Source organism: Salvelinus alpinus, chromosome 8, assembly GCF_045679555.1.
Source record: "Salvelinus alpinus chromosome 8, SLU_Salpinus.1, whole genome shotgun sequence".
Classification (NCBI taxonomy): Eukaryota; Metazoa; Chordata; class Actinopteri; order Salmoniformes; family Salmonidae; genus Salvelinus; species Salvelinus alpinus.
Genome location: NC_092093.1, coordinates 43,888,932 through 43,916,813, shown reverse-complemented (window position 1 = coordinate 43,916,813; position 27,882 = coordinate 43,888,932). Strand labels below are relative to the sequence as shown.

The window sequence follows — 27,882 nt, the reverse complement described above, 5'->3', positions numbered from 1 at the left end:
TATATCAAATATAGATGTCTTAAACACCAACCATTAAAGAAATACAATTCCAGGGGATACGGTCGAGAGTTAGCTGCAGGACAGTTTTGTCCGTTCTTTAAAACATAAGATCATCAAACAATGCAATGCCAGACTGGTGTTTTATTTGACAGATTACAATACAATGAAGCTTACACAAATCTCTGTTCATCACATCTGGGTTCAAATAGTATTTGATTTCAAATACTTTGAGCATTTCAGCCTGCCTGGAGTGAAAAATGGACAGAGTTGGCACTTTTCCTTTGTTCCAGGCATGCTTAAAGGGGGAAATCTGCAGTTCGAAAACAATAACAAAGCAGACACCCCGCCATTGATTAGGTACATAGCTCAGCTATGGGGCTGGAGGAATTGGATAACTCTTAAACTCATGGACAGCGCTATGAAAACAAGGACTGACCATCCATGACAGCCAAATGATGGTTAAAACTATGTTTTAAGGTTATATAGTGTTTGTTTACATTTAAAACAAGCTTATATTTTGGGCCCTGGTGGGGTACGACAGTTAGGCATCGATAAGTTATATTCTTCGAGAATAAATGAGTATATCATTCATTTAAATCTAAAAATTGATTTAGCAACAGCAGATAGCCCCTTTGATCAATCCCAAAGAAAACAAATACAATTTGAACTCGGGTAGGTTGTTCATCACTAAGATCTTTGCGGATGACAGTAAATTCCACCACAGCAACACTTTCTTGCTTAGCAAACATAGACAAAAAGTCAGCGACTGGCTCCTTCAATATTATAGTAAAAATTACAGTTCTAAAAATCAAAACACAGACTTCGGTTACAAAGTCTGCAGAAAGGCGCCGGCAACCAGGTGACACCACATTTTTTCTACAAGAGATACAAGTCAAATTCCGAGACATGGCTTTTACTGACATTTTCAAACAACCTGGGCCATATCCCCAATCTCTTCCTGTGATAATAAACCAAAAAATGTATTTTATTTCAGAGCTTTATCACATGGGTTCTTTCCCTGAGTTCTGTTCTGGAAAAAAGTGGAAGATTCTGGAACGCAACTAACGGTGACGGTCCATGCATTACAACGTGGAGTTGAGGAATTCAAGCAGTTCTGCGCGATTCTTGTCTCTCTGTTGAAAAAATAAACACACACACACACAAAAGTCAAAAGTGGACACCTACTCATTCAAAGGTTTTTCTTTATTTTTACTATTTTCTACATTGTAGAATAATAGGGAAGACATCAAAACTATGAAATAACACATACGGAATCATGTAGTAACCAAAAGAAGTGTTAATAAATCAAAATAGATTTGAGATTTTCCAAAGTAGCCACCATTTCCTTGACAGCTTTGCATACTCTTGGCATTCTCTCAAACAGCTTCATGAGGTAGTCACTTGGAATGCATTTTAATTAACAATTGTGCCTTGTTAAAAGTTAATTTGTGGAATTGCTTTCCTTCTTAATGCATTTGAGCCAATCAGCTGTGTTGTGACATGGTAGGGGTGTTATACAGAAGATAGCACTATTTGGTAAAAGATCAAGTCCATATTATGGCAAGAACAGCTCAAATAAGCAAAGAGAAATGACAATCCATCCTTACTTTAAGACATGAAGGTCAGTCAATCAGGAAAATGTCAAGAGCTTTGAAAGTTTCTTGAAGTGCAGTCGCAAAAACCATCAAGCACTGATGAAACTGGCTCTCACGAGGACTGCCACAGGAAAGGAAGAACCAGAGTTACCTTCTCTGCAGAGGATAAGTTCATTAGAGTTACCAGCCTCAGAAGTTAGATCCAAATAAATGCTTCAGAGTTCAAGTAACAGACATCTCAACATCAACTGTTTAGAGGAGGCTGCGTGAAATCAGGTCTTCATAGTCGAATTTCTGCAAAGAAACCACTACTAAAGGACACCAAGAAGAAAAGAGACTTGCTTGGGCCAAGAAACACAAGCAATGGACATTAGACCGGTGGAAATCTGTTCTTTGGTTTGATGAGTCCAAATTTGAAATTTTTGGTTCCAACTGCCATGTCTTTGTGAGATGCAGAGTAGGTGAACGGATGATCTCCGCATGTGTGGTTCCCACCGTCAAGCATGGAGGAGGTGGTGTGATGGTGCTTTGCTGGTGACACTGTCTGTGATGTAATTTAGAATTCAAGGTTAACCAGCATGACTACCACAGTATTCTGCAGCGATACGCCATTCCATTTGGTTTGCGCTTAGTGGAACTATCGTTTCTTTTTATCACAGCAATGACCCAACACACCTCTAGGCTGTGTAAGGGCTATTTCACCAAGAAGGAGAGTGATGGAGTGCTGCATCAGATGACCTGGCCTTCACAATCAACCAACCTCCACCCAATTCAGATGGTTTGGGATGAATAGGACCGCAGAGTGAAGGAAAAGCAGCCAACAAGTGCTCAGCATATGTTGGAACTCCTTCAAGACAGTTGGAAAAGCATTCAAGGTGAAGCTGGTTGAGAGAATGCCAAGAGTGTGCAAAGCTGACGTCAAGGCAAAGGGTGGCTACTTTGAAAAATCTAAAATTGATTTCTTTGTTTTACACTTTTCTGCTTGCTACATGATTCCATGTGTTATTTCATCGTTTTGATGTCTTCACTATTATTCTACAATGTAGAAAATTGTAAAAATAAAGAACCCTTGAATGAGTAGGTGTCCAAACTTTTGACTGGTATTGTATGCATGTATGTATGCATGCATACATACCACACACGTTTAGCAGACTCTAGCATCAAGAGCGAGTCGACTTAGTTGATTTCACTGATTCTAAGGTCGGTAAACAACCTTCACATACCACAATCATTGCAAGTAAAAACCATCATGGCATACTCACCAGCTTGTCTTTCTTTGACTTCTTCAATTTCATTTTTATCTTCTTTCCTGAAATCATGCTGAACTTGCTTTTTCTCTTTCTCTCTTTTAAATACTGAAAGACAATTCATTTCAAAATGACAGCTTTCAGACAGCTTTAAACTACAGGTATGTCTGTAGCGCACTTCCTTTAGGATAAATAGCCTCAAATGTTTTCTACCTTGGATATCTGAATAGGTCCAGGGCTTTCCTCCTCCGTCTTCATTTTCTTGTCCTTCTTCCGTTTAAGCTTTTTCTCCCTTTTCCCTTTCTATTAAAACAGAGTGAAAACAGAGCATATTTGAAATATCTTAAAATTACCATTTGATATCTAACACGGTACAGACTACACCAACAAAATAAGTAGCTACTGAAAACTAATGAATATTTACCTTTTTGAGTTGTTTTTCCTTTTTCCTTTTCTTAGAATTCTTTCTGGACTTGCTGTGGGAATCTAGAAAGGAGATTGCAAAATCTAACTGAGACACTGTTCATCAGGCTTTAACTACTATTTGTATATTTATATAAATAAAAAAGACAATATTTCAGATACATTTGCGTCTTAACAACTACGGTACATGTACTGGCACACTCACCACTGCTGCTCGAACTACTCCTACTGCCAGACGAGGAGCGGGATGAGGATGATGAAGAGGATCCCGATGACGAGGATGAGCTGGATGAGGAGGAAGATGACGATCTACTGCGGCTTTTCCTTTTAATTTTTTCTTTCCCTTCAATAGAAAAATACAGAAGCACAGTGTGTGTTATCCATGACTTCAAGGTAGGCTCACACAGGTAATTTCAGCTGATAAGTGATCACCACAGACCATTAAATTACCTGTACTTGTTGTTCTTCTGTCATCTCTTCCTATGGCGGTCTCAGTACTTCTTCGGTCATCTCTTCTTGTGGCAGTCTCAGTACTTCTTCGGTCATATCTTCTTCTGGCAGTCTCAGTACTTCTTCGGTCATCTCTTCTTCTGGCAGTCTCTGTACATCTTTTGTCATCTCTTCTAATGTCATCTCTTCTTGTGGAGGACTCAGTACTTCTTCTATCATCTCTTCTTGTGCTGGACTGACTTCTCACTTTGTCTACGTTGGCAGACTAACAAAAAAGAAAGTAAAGGAGAACGCCTTGTAAGTCAGTTTGCATTGTGAGGCCAAACCTCGATCATAAGCTCGTCTGAGTTTACAAAACGAGACAGAGCAGCAGATCAGTAGGCTAAATTAGTTAGCCTAGCCGTTCATGCAGATTGGAGTTTGGATAAAGTTGGCGATAACTCTCTCCGGTTGTCAACCATCAGATCGACACTGGTGAATTTCGGCAAGGTGGCTTACTAATTGCACTGACAAGTTAGCTAGCTAGCTAACGTTAGCGCTCATATGTAATAGCAAGTTGCATATAACGTTAACGGAAGTGAAGAAGGCTAGCACGGTAGCTCGCTAGGTACTTACCATGGTGGCTGTTGTCTCGACGAAAAAAGAGGTGAATGCAATAAAAGTTGTTAATTCTCAAAGCTATATTCTCTATACTACTATTCAGCAATTAATAGCAATGCTTCATCGACGGTAGTTATTTGTAAATGTAACGTTATGGCTGTAAGAGTTGACTGGTTGGCTAGTTTGCTGACAACACCATGGAGCCATTTTACATCCCACAATGCACCGTTAATTTATTAAAGGAACACCACAATATTTTTAAACCTCGTTGCGGACACGTTATTTTTGCTTTTGATGGCTTGGTATCAAGGTAATAATTCAAACAGAAAGAGAGAAAATACCTGTCTCTGATAGGATACACGAGTTCTGAATACACAAAATAATTATGTGACATATTTTATGCTCTTCATACAGAATAAACCTGACCTCTCATAGTTTATTTAAAATTTCTCAATTAAAAATAAGAAACTCATAATAAAATATGGAATTTAGGAGCGCGTTCCATAGCTAGGCGAGGAGACGCAACAACCAATCGTGCCAAATCATCGGACGTGTCATCCACTGACAAATTGCGGTCTATGTGGTCAAAGGATGAAGAATCATTATGCCTTGTTCAAATCAACTGAGAACTCGGAAATGTCAAATTTTCGACTTCAGTGTTGCAACTGAAGTGGAAGTCGGAAATGCCCGAGTTCCCAGTTCCCGAGTTCTCAGTTGTTTTGAACGATGCATTAGTTCACGACAACTGGAAACGATGAAAAAAAACGAGCTCCGACTGGGAAAATTCGTTTTGAATGGTCATCCGACTCTCTGGTATCTTTCTAGAGCTCTGATTGTCTTGAAAGCACAATTAGTGCATGGGTCTTGGCCCTTGAAAATGTACAACACTCCATCACGCCTTCTACGTTCTGATTGTGGAAAGAATGTTGATGGTGATAATGCAATGGAATCATGTCAAAGAACACACACAGTCACTCTTATATTGTATAAAACCATATTCATAAATTACAGTATAAATATTTATACATTAACAAAAATGTAATACATATTCGTTTTCTGTAACAAAAAAGTTGATGTCATATCAAGCATTTTTTTTTTAAAGTATTGCCTGCTGGTGTTCTAAGCATTACATCTAAATCACACATAGGCTACTACATCAGCCAAATGTACTACTTTTATCTAGCTACACTACATGGCCAAAAGTAAGCTGTTATAGCAACAAAGGTGGGACCAACTCCATTTTAATGCCCATGATTTTGGAATGAGATGTTAGACAAGCATCTTTTGAGCCAGGTAGCCAGGTAGCCAGTTTCATCTTTACCTGCTACAATGGTCTAGTACAGGAACTATTGTTGACTATTTTCCTCCTGCATTTTCAGGTATCACTTTAGCTTTATTCAACAAAACGGTTGCGATATAGCCTGAGTGTACAAAACATTATAAATACCTGCTCTTTCCATGACATAGACTGACCAGGTGAATGCTATGATCCCTTATTGATGTAACTTGTTAAATCCATTTCAAATCAGTGTAGATGAAGGGGAGGAGACAGGTTAAAGAAGGATTTTGTTTCATCCTTGAGGCAATTGAGACATGGATTGTGTATGTGTGCCATTCAGAGGGTGAAGAGGCAAGACAAAATATTTAAGTGCCTTTGAACGGGGTATGGTAGTAGGTGCCAGGCGCACTGGTTTGTGTTGAGAATTGCAACGCTGCTGGGTTTTTCACACTCAACAGTCTCCCATGTGTATCAAGAATGGTCCACCACCTAAAGGACACCCAGCCAACTTGACACAACTGTGGGAAATTTTAATGCTGCAGCATACAATGACATTCTAGACGATTCTGTGCTTCCAACTTTGTGGCAACATTTTGGTGAAGGCACATTCCTGTTTCAGCATGACAATAACCCCGTGCACAAAGCGAGGTCCATACAGAAGTGGTTTGTCGAGATTGGTGTGGAAGAACTTAACTGGCCTGCACAGAGCCCTGACCTCAACCCCATTGAACACCTTTGGTGTCAAGCATTGGAGTCAACATGGACCAGCATCCCTGTGGAACGCTTTCGACACCTTGTAGAGTCCATGACCCAACAAATTGAGGCTATTCTGAGGGAAAGGCGTGGTGCAACTCAATATGATGAAAGTGTTCTTAATGTTTTGTACACTCAGTGTATAAAGACATACTTGTATTCTGAATCACTAAGTACCAATTGTTAGTCCTAGGTGCAGGGATTTAGAGAAACTGACTATATCCATTATGTAACTAGCATTAAGAGGTTACAATAAGAAGTGAAATAAATAAATAAAGCTTATGTATCCTAAATCTCTCAGTGGCTTTCTTTCTCATGCCCCATTTATTCTGAATCCATGTGACATGTAGACTATCCGGTTTTTAATTGGACATGTCAGATTTCAATTGACTTTCTGTATTTGAAAAAACTTAGACGGTGAAATGAAAATCAAAGACACTCAACTCCACTTTAGCAGTGAGGATACTGGGGTAGAAGAAGGGGAACCTTAGAGTATTTGGATGCACACAGGGAGTAGCTTAATGCAGAACCCATTTTGGCCCAGCTCCATTCCCCGTGAGACCTGTGCCCGTGTTTATCAAGCGTCTCAGGAGTGCTGATCTAGAAAGGTAAAACTGATCCAAGATCAGCACCCCCACTCTGAGACGCTTGATAAATCCCGGCCCTTAGCTACTGCCTAAACATTGCCACCTGGTCTGGTATCAGATTCTCTCCAGTAGGAGTAGGGAGCTCCAGTCACGCGGCCTAGCTCTGCAGCAGGCTAAAGTAGCAGTTGATTTCATTCATTAAACAAGGCCTAGCACACAATATCGGCTATGTCAGTTGGATGGCGACATAAAAAGACGCGTTGAGAAAAACATACAATGTATAGCCCTAACTAATGAGGCAAAACAGATGTCTGTTAACATTTCGATAGCGTCACAAAACATGTGAGACAATTGGTGATATTGTCAGCTTGATATACTGTTTCTACTATTTCTATACACTTTATAATGGCTCAGAACGGTGGTCATCAAATTCAGTGTAAAAAACGAATCCCTGAAAGTATCTTTCCTCCGATTGTGTGAAAGAACAGTTAATGTGTCAATGCAACTTATTCAGGATCATTTATATCAAAATGCTGCTTCATTTAAATACATTTTCAGACTAACACATCCAAAGCACTGCAAGCATGTTGTTTGAAATGAGTTTCTGTAAACATGATTCGTTTAAGATAAGAAAATCTTTACAATATTATTTAAATTGCATTGTAACACACCCACCTCTTACACTTTAGTTGAAATTATAATGAGCTATGACATGTTTCCCAAATGCTCTTCAGTGGACCTACTCTATTCAATTGAAGATTAAAATATTTAGTACAAATCTATGGACAATCAGGACCTAGTTTGGTTACACAGAAAAGTGCAACATAGGCTAACATTTCCCTGCTGATCGAGTTGATTTAGAGATGTCTTAATAAGGTAACATGAATCACGATATGATCTCAATTTGTCTCATGTCAATCTAATTATTTATGCAGTAGTTGAAAATAACTGACACTTTCACAGCATTGGCCATCCTGGGTTGAATTCAATAGTACAACATAGCTTCTCTCCTTTACGTCCTCTGCACTGATGGTCAAGAAATTAGACGGGTGACGCATGAAGTCCTGGTAGGGATCTACCAATTAGATGAAGGAGAGGTGACACAAGGAGAGGAAGCCAGTTAAAACTATTGAGATAGAGTACACCCAATGTCTAATGTGTGGTTCATGATTCCTCACTTCCCATCTCTAGCTCAGAGGGTTGTAGGTCGTGAATGTGCAGCAAAGAGTGGGAGCTTTACGCCTCTGCTTTTTGGTTTCCGTGAGCCAGGCTCTCCTCGCCCTCCTCCTCCTCCTCCTCCTCAGGAACCTAGAATAGAGTCAGATCTCAGTCAGTCACAGATCTCAGAATTTAGCCACAATTTCATCTATACCAAATCATATTTGTTATAAGATAGTATTTTTTATTTACAAATCAAATATTTTATGTGTGTCTCCAGGTGGTCACGTTCAATATAATACAAGACAGTATGCCACATTAGCCATGTGTGACTAAGAACAATCTATATGTGGCTAATGCCACATTATGGGACTGGATATGTCAAATGTTACATGAGTGTCACACCAATAAATATAATATCCTATACGTTATACCATATACCTCAGGGATTTGATTCACCTGTCAGCTAGTAATGGTCAATAATGGATCAGGATAATGTGTTGTATTGGTTTCTTTCAGATTATTACCTCCCAATAGATTGAATCATCAAAGCAGTTCTGATCTGGAGGCTGTTCCCAGAATGGAAGCTTCATTATCAGACCTGTACAAATAGAAAAGTTATTAACAGTATTATAAAATATATGTTTCCCAGCGGGCATCGTATAAAACAAATGGCATAGTTTTATAAAATATGTTAAAATGTGATGTAGATTTCTGAATGACAACAAATGGCAGTCTCTCTCCACCCACCTGTAATAGTTCCTCCAACCAAAGCGAACCCAAGGGATGAGGCCAGGGCTGCACCCTGCATGGCAGCACTCCTGAGGGAAGAATGGCGGAGATGAGAAAATGACAGGATTACTTAGGTAATTATGGCAAGAGACCCTTATTTTGAGACTAATTATTGAGGCCAAGTTCACACCTTAACGGAAAAGTGAATTATTAGACGTTCAAGAACTACAGTATCTGTATCTGATATTGACTACACATCGTCATTTACCAAAAGTCTTTAGAAAATCATTCATTTTCAAATGCCTTTTATTTCTAATGCCTCTAATTCCTTTATCCAATGCCTTTATAGATATACAGTATGAAGAATGCCATTGGGTGAGCCCTACCCGTTCTTCTTGCCCAGAGCGACAGCCACAATGCCAGCGATACCCCCGAGGATGCCAGGCATGCCGTGCAGATTGTGGACACCACAGGTGTCCTGGATGCCCAGGTTGGATGCCAGGATTGGCTGAAACACAGAGAGAAACAGTTGTGTCATTTCTATATTCCCTAGTGCCCACTCATTTCAAAATATTTCTATAGCCGTCTGATGGCAGGTTAGTCAGTCATGGATGGATGGGTGATTGTTTTGACTAAAATGCAAGTTTCTCCCAGCAGGCAAAACTCGTTTAACAAACCAGAACCAGATTTTCTCATTGGGCTGAGGACACTATTTCCTCCCCCTAACTGGTTAGTGAGGATGCTGACAGAAATGTAACATTCAAAGGAATGTAGGTTTATTGCAACTCACAAGGCATGTCTACATTGCAACACTAGTTGGCTTTTTATAGACAATGTGGTGTTCTGGTCCACTGCAGGGTTGTGGTGGCAGGTAGCCTAGTGGTTAAGAACATCAGTCCAGAAACTGAAAGGTCACTGGTTCAAATCCCAGAGCTGGCAAGGTGGAAAAATCTGCTGTTCTGCCCTTGAGCAAGGCAGTTAACCCCCAACAAAAACAACTACTCCCCAGGGACTGATGATGTTGATTACGACAGCCCTCTGCACCTCTCTGATTCAGAGGGCTTGGGTTAAATGCACAAGACACATTTTGGTTGAATGCAATTCAGTTATGACTAGGTATCTCCCTTTCTATTGGTTCAGACTTGTGTGACCTTTGAACTCACAGTGAGGAACTTGAAGCCCAGGGTGGAGACGATGCCAGCCACGAACCCGATGATCATGGCACCAAAAGGGCCGATGTCCATGTCAGCGCAGGTTCCCACGGCAACACCTCCGGCCAGAGTGGCATTCTGGATGTGGACCTATGGAAGACACAGAAGCATCTTTTTTATTTAACCTTTATTTAACTTGGCAAGTCAGTTAAAAACAAATTCTTATTTACAATGGCGGCCTACCCCGGCCAAACCCTCCCCTAACCCGGACAACGCTGGGCCAATTGTGCGCCGCCCTATGGAACTCCCGATCACTGACAGTTGTGATACAGCCCGGGATCGAACCAGGGTCTGTAGTGAGCTATGCTATAGTAGGTGCTGTGTGAGATTTTATTGTCTCTTTCCCAAAGACACACAATACACGCGCACACACTCAATATTCTTGTTTGAACATAAACAAGTCAAAATAAATTGAAAGAAAGCAAACAATCTACAGATTTGCTGTGATCCTTTGTGGTTTGAATGAAGCATTGGAAGACTCACCATGTCCAGTTTCCCTTTGTGCTCCACCAGGCTGGAGACGGCGTAGGCAGAGAGTACACAGGCAGCCAGGGAGAAGTAGGTGTTGGTCACCGCCATGAGCTGATCAGTGCCAGGTTCAGCGATGGCAGAGTTGAAACTGGGCCAGAACATCCAGAGGAACACGGTACCTGGAGAAGATATTCAAGGAGGATTTTGATTTGTCTGCTACTTCAGTTAATTCTAAAATATATAAACAAAAAGTGATGTATTAAATATATTGAAACTACATTGAACAGAACTATGCCTGCTAGTGTCACTGTTTTTATAATACAGTGAGTTTTAGAAGTGATACACTGTATTTCCACTAGGTGGTGAATGAGACTATGATTTGTGGGAGCTTTCCCTTCCCCTTCCCCTGTGATAAAATGTACAAGGCAAACAGACACCAGGAGCCGTATGTATCAAGCGTCTCAGAGTAGGAATGCTAATCTAGGTTCAGGTTCCCCTGTCCATGTAATCCCATTCATTGTGATCCAAAAGTGGTGCGGTGAATAGCCTAGTGGTTAGAGCGTTGGGCCAGTAACCGAAAGTGTTGCTGGATTGAATCCACAAGTTTACAAGATAAAAAATCTGTTGTTCTCCCCCTGAACAAGGCATTGGAAGTTCCCCAGTAGGTTGTCATTGTAAATAAGAATTTGTTCTTAACTGACTTTCCTAGTAAAATAAAAATAAATAAAAAATGATACTAAAATCTGCACTCCTACTCTGAGATGCTTGATACCCCCTTATTGCTGAATTGTTATTTCTAGTGTTCCAAAGAACATAAAAAAAAAATAATATACTCTTTAATCTATAATACTAATAATAGTCGTTAGTGACTGTCTACGGTAATCAATAAAATGCATAGATTATTATGATACATTTTTTTCTCCCCAATTTCATGATATCCAATTGGTAGTTGCAGTCTTGTCCCATTGCTTCAACTGCGTAGTGACTCGGGAGAGGCAATGGTCGAGAGCCATGCGTCCTCCTGAAACACGACCCCGCCAAGCTGCAACTGCGTCTTGACACACTGCTCTCTTAACCCAGAAGCCAGCCGCACCAATGTGTCAGAGGAAACACCGTACAACTGGCGACCGAGGTCAGCGTGCATGCACCTGACCCGCCACAAGGACTCGCTATAGCGCGATGGGACAAGGACATCCCAGCCGGCCAAACCCTCCCCTACCCCGGACGACGCTGGGCCAATTGTGCGCTGCCTCATGGGTCTCCCGTTCACGGCCGGCTGCGACACAGCCCGGATCAAACCCGGGTCTGTAGTGACGCCTCTAGCACTGCGATGCAGTGCCTTTTACCGCTGCGCCACGTGGGAGGCCAAAATGCATTGATCTTGATGACTGCCATGTGAGCTGCTCTTACCGATCATGGCGAAGAGGTCAGAGTGGTAAACAGAGCCATCGTTCTCATGGCCGTTCCTCAGAGCTGGCCGGTACAGCATGCGGGTCACTGCGAGACCGAAGTACGCCCCAAAGGCATGGATAATCATGGAGGCCCCAACATCATTGGCCTGTGAGTGGGACAAACCACATAAAGTAGTTAGTTCATGTTGTAAAAAAAAAAATAGCCCTACTAACCTAACTTTCTCCTTAGCCTGCTAGTAACCTCAGTCACCTGTCAATCACCCATCCATCACACCTCTGCCCATTCCCAAGCAAAACTTGTGCACGGATTTGTTGGGTATAGGATTGGAACGATTCAAGAATATCAAATAAAATTGACCTAGATATGTTTTTCCCTTTGTAGGTTCATCCCTAAGAATTTACGCCATGATTATATTTGTCTGAGCCCTTTTGGTAGGATGAATCTTGTCTGATCACGGTTATCTTGGGCTGTCACTTCTCACCACTAGAGGGCAGTCTCACTAGGGTTATGGGCCAGGTGTATAAGGTCCCAGGTAAACAGATAGTACACATGTATGGGTCAACAGGAGATTCACACAGTTTTAACTGCTACTCACAAGATTGCACACAATATTGCTTATTGAACTGTATTAACTAATATAATTTTCTTGTATAGTGTTGTTTTTCATGTACACAAGTTATTAGATGAGTGGACAAGGTTGAAGTTAGTTTTTTGTGACAGACTGTGCGAATAAGGGTTAGTTCTGGGATCTGAAATTTTGGTGAAGTGCACTGACCTCCAGGATTTCGACCACCAGATGTTCGTTGATGCTGAAGATGGTGATCTCCAGGATGGTCATGATGAGGAGCTGGACGGGGCTGGTTTTACCCAGCACTGCCCCGAACGAGATCAGAACGGTGGCTGTGCTGAAATCTGCGTTGATCATCCTTATGGTGAGGAGGGAGAGGACGAGTAGGAGGGAGTGAAGAGAGAGAAAGAGAGAGCGAGAGATGTCTTGTTAACACTAGAACAGAACACTTCTCTATGATTGTCCTCTATCTTGTGCACATAATACCACTAATGCTAGCTTCATTCATTCTACCCGTTCTGTTGCTGTATTAATGTGTCTAGAATAGAAGGCATCTCTATGACTCTCCTCTAATGTGTACAGTTGAAGTCGGAAGTTTACACACTCTTAGGTTGGAGTCATTAAAACTCGTTTTTCTCCACATGTCTTTTTTAACAAACTATAGTTTTGGCAAGTCGGTTAGGACATCTACTTTGTGCATGACATTAAGTAATTTTCCCAAAAATGGTTTACAGACAGATTATTTAACTTATAACTCACTGTATCACAATTCCAGTGGGTCAGAAGTTTACATACACTAAGTTGACTGCTTTTAAACAGCTTGGAACGTTCCAGAAAATGATGCCATGGCTTTAGAAGCTTCTGATAGGCTAATTGACATCATTTGAGTCAATTGGAGGTGTACCTGTGGATGTATTTCAAGGACTACCTTCAAACTCAGTGCCTCTTTGCTTGACATCATGGGAAAATCAAAAGAAATCAGCCAATTCCTCAGAAAAATAATTGTAGACCTCCACAAGTCTGGTTCATCCTTGAAAGCAATTTCCAAATGCCTGAAGGTACCACGTTCATCTATACAAACAATAGTGCGCAAGTATAAACACCATGGGACCACGCAGCCGCCATACCGCTCAGGAAGGAGACGGGTTCTGTCTCCTAGTAATGAACGTACTTTGGTGCGAAAAGTGCAAATCAATCCCAGAGCAACAGCAAAGGACCTTGTGAAGATGCTGGAGGAAACAGGTACAAAAGTATCTATATCCACAGTAAAACGAGTCCTATATCAACATAACCTGAAAGGCCGCTCAGCAAGGAAGAAGCTACTGCTCCAAAACCACTATAAAAAGCCAGACTACGGTTTGTAACTGCACATGGGGACAAAAATCGTACTTTTTGGAGAAATGTCCTCTGAAACAAAAATAGAACTGTTTGGCCATAATGATGCTTGGAGGGAAAAGGGGGAGGCTTGCAAGCCGAAGAACACCATCCCAACTGTGAAGCACGGGGGTGGCAGTGTCATGTTGTGGGGGGTGCTTTGCTGCAGGAGGGAGTGGTGCACTTCGCAAAATAGATGGCATCATGAGGAAAGAAAATTATGTGGATATATTGAAGCAACATCTCAAGACATCAGTCATGAAGTTAAAGCTTGGTCGCAAATGGGTCTTCCAAATGGAAAATGACCCCAAGCATACTGTCATGACGTTGCCCTCTTTGGGTACAGCGATCACCATCCCCCTCTCTCTGTTTCATACAACCAGGCTGCTGTGGTCAGAGAGGTCATAAATTCCTGGAGGAGATTATCTCCTCATGGCCACAGTATAGAGAGAGAGAGTGAGTTTTCATAGAGAGAACAAAGGAATTTCTTCCACCTCACAGAACTCGAGGTTCGAACAACATTTATGTTCTGGAGAAGGTATAACAGATCGGTGAAGAATCTAGCTACAAACTGGTCCGTTTGGTACAATTTTGTGAAACTCATGGGAGACAATACGGCCACATTACCATAATGCTGTTTATATAATAGCCTCAGTTATGAGGCTTACATCTAATTGTTGTATAAGATGAATGAGTGAGGATGATACTGTTTGTGAAATTGTGTAATGTGATTTTGGACTGTTTAATGAAGGAAACTCCAATTCCCTTTGGAGTTTAACTAAATCAGAGGACCGCCCATGAGCACAGTTATGGTCTGGCGTCCTGGGACAGGCCCTTTTCTGCTCTTCCAAATAAAACCCCACCCGGGTTTTCTATTGCAGACCAGCTTACCTCGACAACGAGAGGGCCAAGGTTGGAGAGAAGACCGAGCTTACCTCAATTACGAGATGGCTAAAGGTTGCAGACCAGCTTACCACGAGAGGGCCAAGGTTTGAGTAGAGACCATAAACCTAAGGTTTGCGTAGATGGCTGAATCTTTTAACCATACCATGTGGTTACACTCTTAGACTATCGATACCGACAGAATAAGAACAAGTCTTTGATATTAATTACTAGTCTGCAGCTAGGAATTCGCTATCATTGAACGCGAAGACCGACAACCGCCGAAACATCTAATCTATAATGACATGAATGAATGTCACTCTGAACTATCCATTCTAATCAGAGAGAGAGAGAGAGAGGGCGAACAGACTCTCCAACAGAAACAAACTTCTCAACAGAGATCCCGATGACACATTGAGCGTAAATATATATATATTGTTTGCAATTGTTCCCGAATGAGTGAGCGTTCATGTGCAAAGGATTAGCATTTCAATTGTTATAATTATCACTCTGTCTAACAAGCCGCCATACTGGTTTAGCCCACTAGGGCACATCCCCCTATCATTTCTTTGTAAACTTATCTATTTTGTTTGTTTGTGTGATGCACTTCTGTGAATTACTTAGTTAGTAAATGAATGATTTTAAGTCAATTGATGTATGGATGACTCATAGTGAAGACTGGGTTTGTGAAGATAACTAACAATTTACGATGTTTGGAATGAGACTAACGTGAGGTAAATAATAATTAATTAATCAGAAGACTAAGTGATCAGATATTAAAATATCTGAAAGTTATATTAGGAAAATTATAACTTTGTAATCTGAATATTTTCCTTGGTGCCCCGACTTCCTAGTTAATTACACTTACATGATTAAGTAGTTTAATCACGTAATAATAATTACAGAGAATTTTTGATAAAGATTAATCTTCAGTTTAATGATGCTAAAGACACGACAATACTTCCAAAGTTGTGGCAAAATGGCTTAAGTACAACAAAGTCAAGGTATTGGTTGAGGAGGCCACAGAAGCGGGGATTTATTATGGTGGGATGGGATCCACGTCATGCGCCAGAGCCGCCGCCGCGGACAGATGCCCACCCAGACCCTCCCCTAGACTTTTTTTTATGGTGCGTCCGGAGTTCGCACCTTAAGGGGGGGGTTCTGTCACGTTCCTGACCTTGTTTTCCTTTTGTATTGTTGTGTTTAGTGGGTCAGGACGTGAGATGGGTGGGCAGTCTGTGTTTGTTCTATGTTAAGTGTCAGGTTTAATTGACCTTGTATGGCTCTCAATCAGAGGCAGGTGTTTTCGTTTTCCTCTGATTGAGAGACATACATAGGGAGGTTGTTTCACATTGTTTGTCGTGGGTGGTTGTCGCTGTGTCTGTGTTTATTGCACCACACGGTACTGTCTCGTCTCTCGTTCGTTCTTTCCTGTTCATGAGTGCATTGTTTTTTATGTTCACCAGTTCAGGTCTGTTTAACGTCGTTTGTTGTTTTGTAGTTTATGCAAGTATAAGTTTTTGTGTTCGTCTTCGTCAGCAAATAAATCTATATGTATTCACAACCCGCTGCACCTTGGTTTAATCCCTGCTCCTCCTCTTCGGATGAAGAGGAGGAGGAGAGTCGTTACAGGAGTGGCCATCACAAAGCCCTGACCTCAACCCTATAGAACATTTGTGGACAGAACTGAAAAAGCTTGTGCAAACAAGGAGGCCTACAAACCTGACTCAGTTACATTAGCTCTGTCAGGAGGAATGTGCCAAAATTCTCCCAATTTATTGTGGGAAGGTTGTGGAAGGCTACCCAAAATGTTTGACCCAAGTTAAACAATTTAAAGGCAATGCTACCAAATACTAAGTGAGTGTATGTAAACTTCTGACCCACTGGGAATGTGATGAAATAAATAAAATCAGAAATAAATCATTCTCTCTACTATTATTCTGACATTTCACATTCTTAAAATAAAGTGGTGATCCTAACTGACCTAAAACAGGGAATTTTTACTAGGATTAAATGTCAGGAATTGTGAAAAACTGAGTTTAAATGTATTTGGCTATGGTGTATGTCAACTTCCGACTTCAACTGTACGTACATGTGCTATTACTGCAAGCTGATTATTGGTTTTGACGGTTCTGGTAACGGCTATGTTGTATTTACTTGAAGTCTTCTATCATGGGTACTATGATGATACTGCTAGCTTGATTTATTCTGAACGTTCTGTTAGTGTACTATTTGTATTTACTTGAAGATGGAGACTTTGATCTTGCCGTCGTCCAGGTGCCAGAGGCCTTGCATGATTAGACCCCACTGCAGAGCGAAGGCGGCCAGGAGCAGGTTGAGGCCCACGCTGCTGAAGCCATATCTCTTCAGAAAGGTCATCAGAAAGCCGAAGCCAATGAAGATCATAACGTGGACATCCTGGAACACTGGGGAACAAATGACAGGTCAGAGGTCAGCTCAGTGGAGTTTGATTCATAAAAAAAAAGTGACTTCCAAAATGGCAGAGATATTAACATTTTAACATAACATAAATTCACATGAAATCCAAAAGACGTTGGTGGTAGTGTTAACATAATATAATTGCATTATTTCTCTATAAAACAATGATTTATTCACTCTGAATGAATAGTGAATGAAAACTAAAACAAATGACTAAAACCCTGTGAGGGCTTGCTGTGTGAGTATAATCCTCTATTACAACACGTCAAAGATATTCAAATCAGTTGACAGACTAGCTATTGATCAAATACCTAGGTCTATTAGTGGCGTGTAAATATTCCATTCATTATGTTGCTTTGCCTTTGGCTGCTCAAATGATTCACAGAGCACCCGCATTGGATTGTGCAGCAACATTAGTAACCCCTATCCCCATGAGGGGGTCAATAAAAATCCTGAGGAGGGAAGACCAATTAGATTAGTCTGTGAATGGGATACTGAGAACTGAGGCTCCCGATAACCCAGTTTGATGTGTCATGTCAGTAGCCTTACGCTGTTCCATTCACTGGGATCACATGATCTTAATCAAGTCTTCTAAACTTAATAGATGGATCACTGTGCTCACACTTTATGCATGTTTAGATTGATGTATACAAGAGGACAGAGACTTTACTTATAAGGACTTTAGCTCACTGTATGTGCGGACAGCAGGATGTGAGCACTATCCGAGTGTCTGCAGATAAGGATCAGGCTACTGGCCCAAGAGACTGACCAAATGTGTGCATGTGTGTGCGTGAGAACGTACGTGTATGTGTGCGTACGTACGTAGGTGCGTGGAGCTTAAAAACGGTTTGTCCACCGCCGCTGGAGGAACAATCCTAAGTCTCCGAGCTCCACTCCCACTCCCACCCAACACACTCTACTCCCACTCTCGCTCGACATTCAGAAAAGGTTCTCTTCCCTGAAATGCCTGACCACAGGAAGACAGACTCCCAATTTCCAAAAGTGATCAGTCACTGTGCGATGGATGACGGGTCCTCATCTGGAAAGTACATCAAGGTGTGGCCGTTTGCAGAATGTGGAAACAATAGGCCTCCTTTCCCCAGGAAAGCATTGTGGTGGGCAGTTTGCCTAAGTCCTTCCCTGACACCACAATGCTAACAGTCACCACCCAGACTGTCCTGGGGAAGTAATGGAATACAGGGTGTGTGGTTGGCGGTTGGGGGGCTTAGGTGCAGCATAGACTAGCCCGATAGGTCCGTTGTCTTTTTTTGTCTGTGACTATATATGACTACTCTATGTACTCTATGTAAGCTGTGTACGACTCTCCAGGAAACATGTCTACCAGCATGCCATTCCAGAGCCATTACACATCTCTTTCTCTGTATGTGTCTCTGTGCCATACCAGGCCTTACTATAAGTAAAACCGATGCTACATTTTAGGCAGTTGTAGAGGGATTGTTGCAACTGGCAATTCATTTTAGAGTTGAGTTTGTTCTGAGGCTCCCTCTTTCTGCCACACAGTGGTAGAGACAGAATAAACAGGAATGTTAGCTCTTCTAAACAGATTTTGTCTCAAATTAGAAGTCCATGAATTCCTCACTCATTATCGTGTTTACATGTGACTGTCTCTTTCTCCCCAGGAGTGCATTGTATTGCTATGGATGAGATTCAGCACACTACACCATGATTATAATCAGGTTTAGTCTTACTTATGCAATGCCTCCGAGACGTCATAGGATATATTATAACCCCTCTGGCACAGAACACCCGCGCCCATCCGGTAACAAACAAATAACTCAAATCTATCCCATCTTTTTTCCTGATATCGAAGTCTGAACAATGTCAGAAATGTAAGATATACAAATAAATTACAAATAGTGCTGTAAGATATATACACGGTACGAATAACTAAAATCAATAATCAATTCAATATTTTCCCTGATATCAAAGTCTGAACAATGTAAAATATGTAAGATATACAAAAAGCCTTATATAGATATATACAGTCGTGGCTAAAAGTTTTGAGAATGACACAAATATACATTCCCACAAAGTTTGCTGCTTCAGTGTCTTTAGATATTTTTGTCAGATGTTACTATGGAATACTGAAGTATAATTACAAGCATTTCATACGTTTCTAAGGCTTTTATTGACAATTACATGAAGTTGATGCAAAGAGTCAATATTTGCAGTGTTGACCCTTCTTTTTCAAGACCTCTGCAATCCGCCCTGGCATGCTATCAATTCACTTCTGGGCCACATCCTGACTGATGGCAGCCCATTCTTGCATAATCAATGCTTGGAGTTTGTCAGAATTTGTGTTTTTTTGTTTGTCCACCCGCCTCTTGAGGATTGACCACAAGTTCTCAATGGGATTGAGGTCTGGGGAGTTTCCTGGCCATGGATCCAAAATATCGATGTTTTGTTCCCCGAGCCACTTAGTTTTTCACTTTTGCCTTATGGCAAGGTGCTCCATCATAATGGAAAAGGCATTGTTCGTCACCAAACTGTTCCTGGATGGTTGGGAGAAGTTGCTCTCGAAGGATGTGTTGGTACCATTCTTTATTCAGGGCTGTGTTCTTAGGCAAAATTGTGAGTGAGCCCACTCCCTTGGCAGAGAAGCAACCCCACACATGAATGGTCTCAGGATGCTTTACTGTTGGCATGACACAGGACTGATGGTAGCACTCACCTTGTCTTCTCCGGACAAGTTTTTTTCCGGATGCCCCAAACAATCGGAAAGGGGATTCATCAGATAAAATGACTTTACCCCAGTCCTCAGCAGTCCAATCCCTGTACCTTTTGCAGAAAATCAGTCTGTCCCTGATGTTTTTCCTGGAGAGAAGTGGCTTCTTTGCTGCCCTTCTTGACACCAGGCCATCCTCCAAAAGGCTTCGCCTTACTGTGCGTGCAGATGCACTCACACCTGCCTGCTGCCATTCCTGAGCAAGCTCTGTACTGGGGATGCCCCGATCCCGCAGCTGAATCAACTTTAGGAGACAGTCCTGGCGCTTGCTGGATTTTTTGGGCGCCCTGAAACCTTCTTCACAACAATTGAACCGCTCTCCTTGAAGTTCTTGATGATCTGATAAATGGTTGATTTAAGTGCAATCTTACTGGCAGCAATATCCTTGCCTGTGAAGCCCTTTTTGTGCAAAGCAATGATGACGGCACGTGTTTCCTTGCAGGTAACCATGATTGACAGAGGAAGAACAATGATTCCAAGCACCACCCTCCTTTTGAAGCTTCCAGTCTGTTATTCGAACTCAATCAGCATGACAGAGTCTCCAGCCTTGTCCTCGTCAACACTGAAACCTGTGTTAACGAGAGAATCCCTGACATGATGTCAGCTGGTCCTTTTGTGGCAGGGCTGAAATGCAGTGGAAATGTTTTTTGGGGATTCAGTTCATTTGCATGGCAAAGAGTGACTTTGCAATTAATTGCAATTCATCTGATCACTCATAACATAACATATATGTATATGCAAATTGCCATCATACAAACTGAGGCAGCAGACTTTGTGAAAATTAATATTTGTGTCATTCTCAAAACTTTTGGCCACGACTGTACAAGATAAGATAGCCATGTGTTGACGTTACTTTTGTAACTGAACAAATCAGCATTTTTGTTGTTAATACATGCAATACATTGCATGCAATGTTTTCTGTTTTTTAGCATTGATTGAGGGTACTGATTGGGAATGTGCAAATCAAACAACGTGCAAAACATTACCTCACAATGAGTGGGTTGATGCAAGGGAATGGACAATGGGGTAACAAAAACTAGAATACATGATGTATCGTGTATTATTGCTGGGAACTACCTAACCTGATAAATTCCTGCCGTTGTCAGCACCTTACTATACCAACTGAGACGTAAAGTACTAAACTTGAAGCTTAGGAACATAGCAGCAAAACAAGTCTCAGCTTTTATCTTGTCCATATTGGATATCTTCCTTTTTCGGCCTACCACTACACATTCATCTTACCCAACATTGTCATCTAAAATCTCCAACCTTGCAAAACCAAATAAATAATACTGAGATATGCACTATTGTTATGTACTGTAGAAGGTAGTTTAGTGTTAGCACACAGTTAGGCAACACACTGGACCAGGATAGACTTCAACACTCCGTACCCCAGGTGGCAGCACCAACCATGCCCAAGTGCTGTGCTAAAAGGACGTTTTGGGTGGCCATGAGGCCTTTCGTTTGTTTTTTATCTTTAGTTTTGGCATCAGTGCTGAGCGATTTACCAATATTTCTTATTTTTTTGGTTATTAAGGAATATAAAAGAGTAAAGTAATCAATTAAAAATGAATATGCACAGCTGGAAGCAGCAGGGGGAGGGAAGATGTCCTGGAAACATGTCACCATGGGTGACATGCTCAACTACATTTCCTTGGTGATTTACATGGGACTGGTAAAGGTATCAAGACTAGTTGACAACTGGAGCAAGATCCCCACTCTATCAGCTCGAGTTCCTCATCTCCATCATGAGTGAAAACCGGTTCTTGGCCATCAACCGTACTCTTCACATGAGTGACCCACAAAAGGATCAGGAGAATCACTAGAAAAAGGGGACTGCAGGGTATGATCCTTTATTATGACATGGTGAAGGCATGCAAAATGTACTTCCAGCCTGCTCAAAATCTATCTATAGATGAGCACTTGGTTGCATCAAATGCTCGAATTGGCTTGCAGACCAAATGGGGCTACAAGCTCTTTGTGCTAGCCGATGGGGCATGGGTGAGAAAGAATGTCCTCATTCCTGTTTCTGTGAAGGACTACAATGCCAGCATGGGGGTTGTTGACCTATCTGATCCTCTGATAGGCTACTACCAGGTCTTCCACAAGACCAGGAAGTGGTATATAACTTTTTTTCTACCACTTTGTGGACATTGCTACAGTAAAGGCTTTCATTCTCCACAAGCACATGGCCAAAGCAAAAGGTCAAACCCATCTCTCCCAGTTGGCCTTCCGAGAGTAGCTGGTATTGGAAATGGCTGAATTGCGCGCCCAAAGCAACCTCACCACCATCACAAGACCCTCCACTCAAGGTGAGCGCCACTATCCAACACACCTGCCAAAAGACAAAAGGAAGAACTGCAAGCATTGCACAAAACACAAAGAGAAAAAAAAGGGTGCTTCCTGGCAGAGAGGGACTGCTTCAAAGACTATCAAGACATGCACAAGCTATGGTGAAAGTGAAATCTAATCATCTACACCTGGGATGTAAAATGAACACGAATGTCATTTGTAAATCATTCAGCTAATTTCTATTTTTACACCTTTTTTATTGGAGAACACATGTGTAACCAAGTTTGTGTTTGATAAGACATGTTTTTATCTTTTTTAATGTCCAGTGGCTACTTTGAAGAATCTGAATATAAAGTATATTTTGATTTGTTTAACACTTTTTTTGTTATTACACGATTCCATATGTGTTATTTCATAGTGTTGATGTCTTCACTATTATTCTACAATGTAGAAAATATTACAAATAAATTAAAACCCTTGAACGAGTAGGTGTGTCCAAACTTTTGACTGGTAATGTATATCTATTTCTTTTATATTATTTTTGTAAAGAGTTAATTTGTACGTGGGACCAATAACCTGGATATGACTAGGCTAAACGTTCAGGCATTTTGGAGAGGTTGAAAAAACACCAGGATATCCCCTGTATGTCCCCTGACACCATCACAATGTTTGAGAGAGGTTGGTGTTGTAGAAATGTAGCATTTACAGTGAACAATAAATATTTTGGCACATACAGTGTGCAAAAACAGTGCAATTACCACAATCTGACACTTTGGAGAGGTTGAAAGGACACTTGAATGTTCCCTGGATACCCCACAACACCACCACAATGTTTGAGTGAGGTTGATATGGTAGAAATTGTGTTTTTATACTGAACAAATAGCATTTAGGGATTCCAAATATGTAATCGCACTGGAATAATCTAATTTACAGACATACAGTTGAAGTCGGAAGTTTACATACACCTTAGCCAAATACTTTTAAACTCCTAGTAACAATTCCCTGTCTTAGGTCAGTTAGGATCACCACTTTAAATTAAGGATGTGAAATGTCAGAATAATAGTAGAGAGAATTATTTATTTCAGCTTTTATTTCTTTCATCACATTCCCAGTGGGTCAGAAGTTTCCATACACTCAATTAGTATTTGGTAGCATTGCCTTTAAATTCTTTAACTTGGGTCAAACGTTTCGGGTAGCCATCCACAACCTTCCCACAATAAGTTGGGAGAATTTTGGCCCATTCCTCCTGACAGAGCTGGTGTAACTGAGTCAGGTTTGTAGGCCTCCTTGTTCACACACGCTTTTTCGGTTCTGCCCACAAATGTTCTATAGGATTGAGGTCAGGGCTTTGTGATGGCCACTCCAATACCTTGACTTTGTTGTCCTTAAGCCATTTTGCCACAACTTTGGAAGTATGCTTGGGGTCATTGTCCATTTGGAAGACCCATTTGCGACCAAGCTTTAACTTCATGACTGATGTCTTGAGATGTTGCTTCAATATATCCACATCATTTTCTTTCCTCATGATGCCATCTATTTTGTGAAGTGCACCTGTCCCTCCTGCAGCAAAGCACCCCCACAACATGATGCTGCCACCCCCGTGCTTCACGGTTGGGATGGCGTTCTTCGGCTTGCAAGCCTCCCCCTTGTTCCTCCAAACATAACGATTGCGATTATGGCCAAACAGTTCTATTTTTGTTTCATCAGACCAGAGGACATTTCAAAAAGTACAATCTTTGTCCCCATGTGCAGTTGCAAACCGTAGTCTGGCTTTTTTTATGGCGGTTTTGGAGCAGTGGCTTCTTCCTTGCTGAGCGGACTTTCAGGTTATGTCCATATAGGACTCGTTTTACTGTGGAAAAAGATACTTTTGTACCTGTTTCCTCCAGCATCTTCACAAGGTCCTTTGCTGTTGCTCTGGGATTGATTTGCACTTTTTGCACCAAAGTACATTCATCTCTAGGAGACAGAACGTGTCTCCTTCCTGAGCGGTATGACGGCTGCGTGGTCCCATGTTGTTTCTACTTGCGTACTGTTGTTTGTACAGATGAACATAGTACCTTCAAGCATTTGGAAATTGCTCCCAAGGATGAACCAGACTTGTGGAGATCTACAATATTTTTCCTGAGGTATTGGCTGATTTCTTTTGATTTTCCCATGATGTCAAGCAAAGAGGCACTGCGTTTGAGGGTAGGCCTTGAGATACATCCACAGGTACACCTCCAATTGACTCAAATGATGTCAATTAGCCTATCAGAAGCTACTAAAGCCATGACATCATTTTCTGGAATTTTCCAAGCTGTTTAAAGACACATTCAACTTAGTGTATGTGAACTTCTGACCCACTGGAATTGTGATACAATGAATCATAAGTGAAATAATCTGTCTGTAAACAATTGTTGGTAAAATTACTTTTACAAAATTACATAGTAGATGTCCTTACCGACTTGCCAAAACTATAGTTTGTTAACAAGACATTTGTGGAGTGGTTGAAAAACGAGTTTTAATGACTCCAACCTAAGTGTATGTATACTTCCGACTTCAACTGTATGCCACTTTGGAGAGGTTTAGGGACACTTGGAAATGACTTGTGACCACACCTGACACCACTTACTAAAACATCTGCCTATTTCTAGTTGTTAGGTCTATCAATCCCGTTCTATTTCTGACATTGTTCACATGTTGTGAACAGCTCTAATCATCAATAATTCATTTATAGCTTGTCAATGAAAAATGGCTTTCAAATAAATAAATAAAAATCACGGTTTTGTGTGTGCTTCATCTTGTGTATTCTGAACTATGTAAATTGTCTTCAGTTAATTTCCTCATAATCTCCCAGATATCTTCTTTCCAAATATACAACGTTTTTGCATGTCAGAATCATGTAATTACACATGAATAGCAGTTACTTTTGGGTATGTCTTTTTAGTAAAAAAAAAAGCTCAAAAATATAAGATGTCATTACTTAATAATGCATTTAATATATATATTTTTTAATTGAAACTAAAATCAAAAACTGTGATTAACTTTTTATAATCAAACCGAAACTGAACCGACCTCAAAAAGCACTAATCGCTCAGCACTATTAGTCATGCCTGTTTGTAGTTTTCCTTTTTGTATATATTTGTTTATGGCACCATCTCACCGATCCCATTGAGCACGTCTCGGACCTGTTGGATTGGAGGGTGAGGGCTAGGGCCATTCCCCCCAGAAATGTCCGGGAACTGCAGGTGCCATGGTGGAAGAGTGGGGTAACAACTCACAGCAAGAACTGACAAATCTGGTGCAGTCCATGAGGAGGAGATGCAGTGCAGTACTTAATGCAGCTGGTGACCACACCAGATACTGACTGTTACTTTTGATTTTGACCCTCCCTTTGTTCAGGGACACATTATTCAATTTCTGTTTCGTCACATGTCTGTGGAACTTGTTCAGTTTATGTCTCATTTGTTGAATCTTGTTATGTTCATACAAATATTTACACATGTTAAGTTTGCAGAAAATAAACGCAGTTGACAGTGAGAGGACGTTTCTTTTTTTGCTGAGTTTACATTTAAAACCAGATACTTTTTTCCTCAAGTAGTATTTTACTGGGTGACTCACTTTTAATTGAGTCATTTTCTATGAAGGTATCTATACTTTATTCAGGTATGACAATTGGGGAACTTTTTATACCAGTGCAATTGGTGAAGTTGCTTTTTGTGAACTGTAATCACAAATTACAAATTCGGCCTGACTTTGATGAAAGGAGTAGACTATGGCTGTGAAAAAATAACTCTGTGTAACAAATCTTAAGGTCCCCATTCTTTGAGGAAAACAAGTACTTCAGGGAGCCACAGAAACCATTGGTTCCTCGCAATCTTTTTTTTAAACAATAATTTGCCCGTTGATGGTAAAGCCCAGCAACAACATAGGCTCCTATTTTTCAAAATTGCATTCCTCCTCTTATTTCCCCAGCTATGAACCTGTAATTGCGGAGCTTTGGTAATGCACAATATAGACGACCCCCGCATCGCACACATCAGACCCCTGATATTTTCTCATAGTCTACTCCAATAGGTTTTTAGGGGGGGGGGAGGGGGGGTGCAACTTGTGTTTGTACAGCTGAATGAGCATGTTATGGGGCATTAAATAGCCAGTCAGTTGAGTAAAGTGACCATTTTTGGGGGGGGTCAATTATGATAGTTGATAGTTGCAAATGTTACCGCTTTCTTAAGAAAAGAAAGTCAATGTCGCCTTTATACACATCTCCAGCTGTATAATCCATTGAACAAAATCTTTAAATACAAATATTCTCTCCATTTATTTAAAAACAACCCGTAGTTCTAAAAGTTTTAGGATGTCTTAACTTAAAGGACACCTCATCTGCAAAATTCTTGGAATGGAAAAGGATCGGCCCAAATGCTAAGCACTACGCTAATCTCTTCGGGTCACACCTGCCCTGCCCATTTCTGGGCAAACCTCTATACTGTAAGTCTGCAAGTATTTATGCTGTATTAAAATAGGTAAAAAATAGACTTTTTGGGATTCCAAGAACCACCCAAAGAACACCAGACTAACATCTAAATTATTTTTTGTACAAAAGGTAAAGTAGTAGGGGCGGGGCTTTGGCACTTTTCAACTGATAAGTCACAAGACAGACTTATCTATCTCCAAACACAATTTCACGTACATTTTTAACTCAATCGTATGTCTCACTAAAACACATTACTGCATTCCCCTTAAGTGCACTTGCAAGCTCTATTGTAAGTATGTGGATGCCATTCCGTCCTGGCATTCATCTTCCCATTTGCACAATCCATCTGGAGGCTAGCCACAGTGAACCTGTCCAGTATGAGAGAGAGTGGTGCCCCTACGACAGCTAGAGCATCTGGCCCATTCCCTAAAGAGTATTTCTAGGTGTGAGGATGCTGGAATGGGCACGTGCACAACAACCTCACACTATTTTCCCCCACGACATCTCTCTCTGATTGTTCACAGGAGTATCTGATAACTCAATAATACCATCTCCAATGATCTATAGCTTATCCCTCAAAGCTACTGCACAATTATTAAGAGAATAAGGGTCAAATCTTTGATACTCAACTTTAATAGCCCTTCATCCATAGCAACCAGGGTTGGCATCAAGGAGTCAATACAATCAAATCCATGATTCAGCCAAGCTCCCACAACCAGGCTGACACACTGACAGCCCACACATACAATATGTGGCACCACACTGAGGAAGCCTGCTCCCAGACCTGTTCCTGTCTTGCCAACTCCTATGGTCATTGTCATGCCAAGACCACACAAACAGATCTGGGACCAGGCTAACATGAAGGAGCCTTCAGGTGTCACTTACTGGGATAAAGGGTCAGAGGATCCTGTTCCGTCTTCTCCTCATGGTGTGTGGTGTTGTGGGCTCCGTGCCCCCCGTGTTTCCCATCATCGTAGTCCACAAACACAGCAAACAGGATGATGGTGATAATCTCCAGAGTCAGAGCCAGGATGGGAAACTTCAGCCTCATGTTGGTGGAGTATGCAGGCATGCCAAAATTAACTAACTGTGTGTGTGTCTCTCTCTCGCTCTCTCTCTGTTTATCTCAGGCTGACCCTCTGTCTCTGACACACGCTCACTTTTTTTCTCTCTCCCTATCTATCTTTTGGGGCTTGTGGTAATAGG

General features: G+C 41.2%; 1 protein-coding gene across 1 annotated transcript; it reads right to left on the bottom strand.

Annotated features, from left to right (window-relative positions):
• Positions 1-123: 123 nt before the first annotated feature.
• LOC139583165 (ammonium transporter Rh type A-like) lies at positions 124-27,882 on the bottom strand. The gene is made up of 16 exons (XM_071413967.1): positions 27,562-27,882; positions 16,986-17,169; positions 12,695-12,845; positions 11,917-12,064; positions 10,519-10,685; positions 9,988-10,125; positions 9,211-9,332; positions 8,843-8,913; positions 8,620-8,693; positions 4,331-8,242; positions 3,716-3,980; positions 3,471-3,608; positions 3,267-3,328; positions 3,056-3,145; positions 2,858-2,950; positions 124-1,133 (listed from the first exon to the last, which is right to left on the bottom strand). The coding sequence occupies exons 1-10, from the start codon at positions 27,746-27,748 to the stop codon at positions 8,171-8,173; spliced, it is 1,314 nt and encodes a 437-aa protein (XP_071270068.1). The 5' UTR covers positions 27,749-27,882; the 3' UTR covers positions 124-1,133; positions 2,858-2,950; positions 3,056-3,145; positions 3,267-3,328; positions 3,471-3,608; positions 3,716-3,980; positions 4,331-8,170.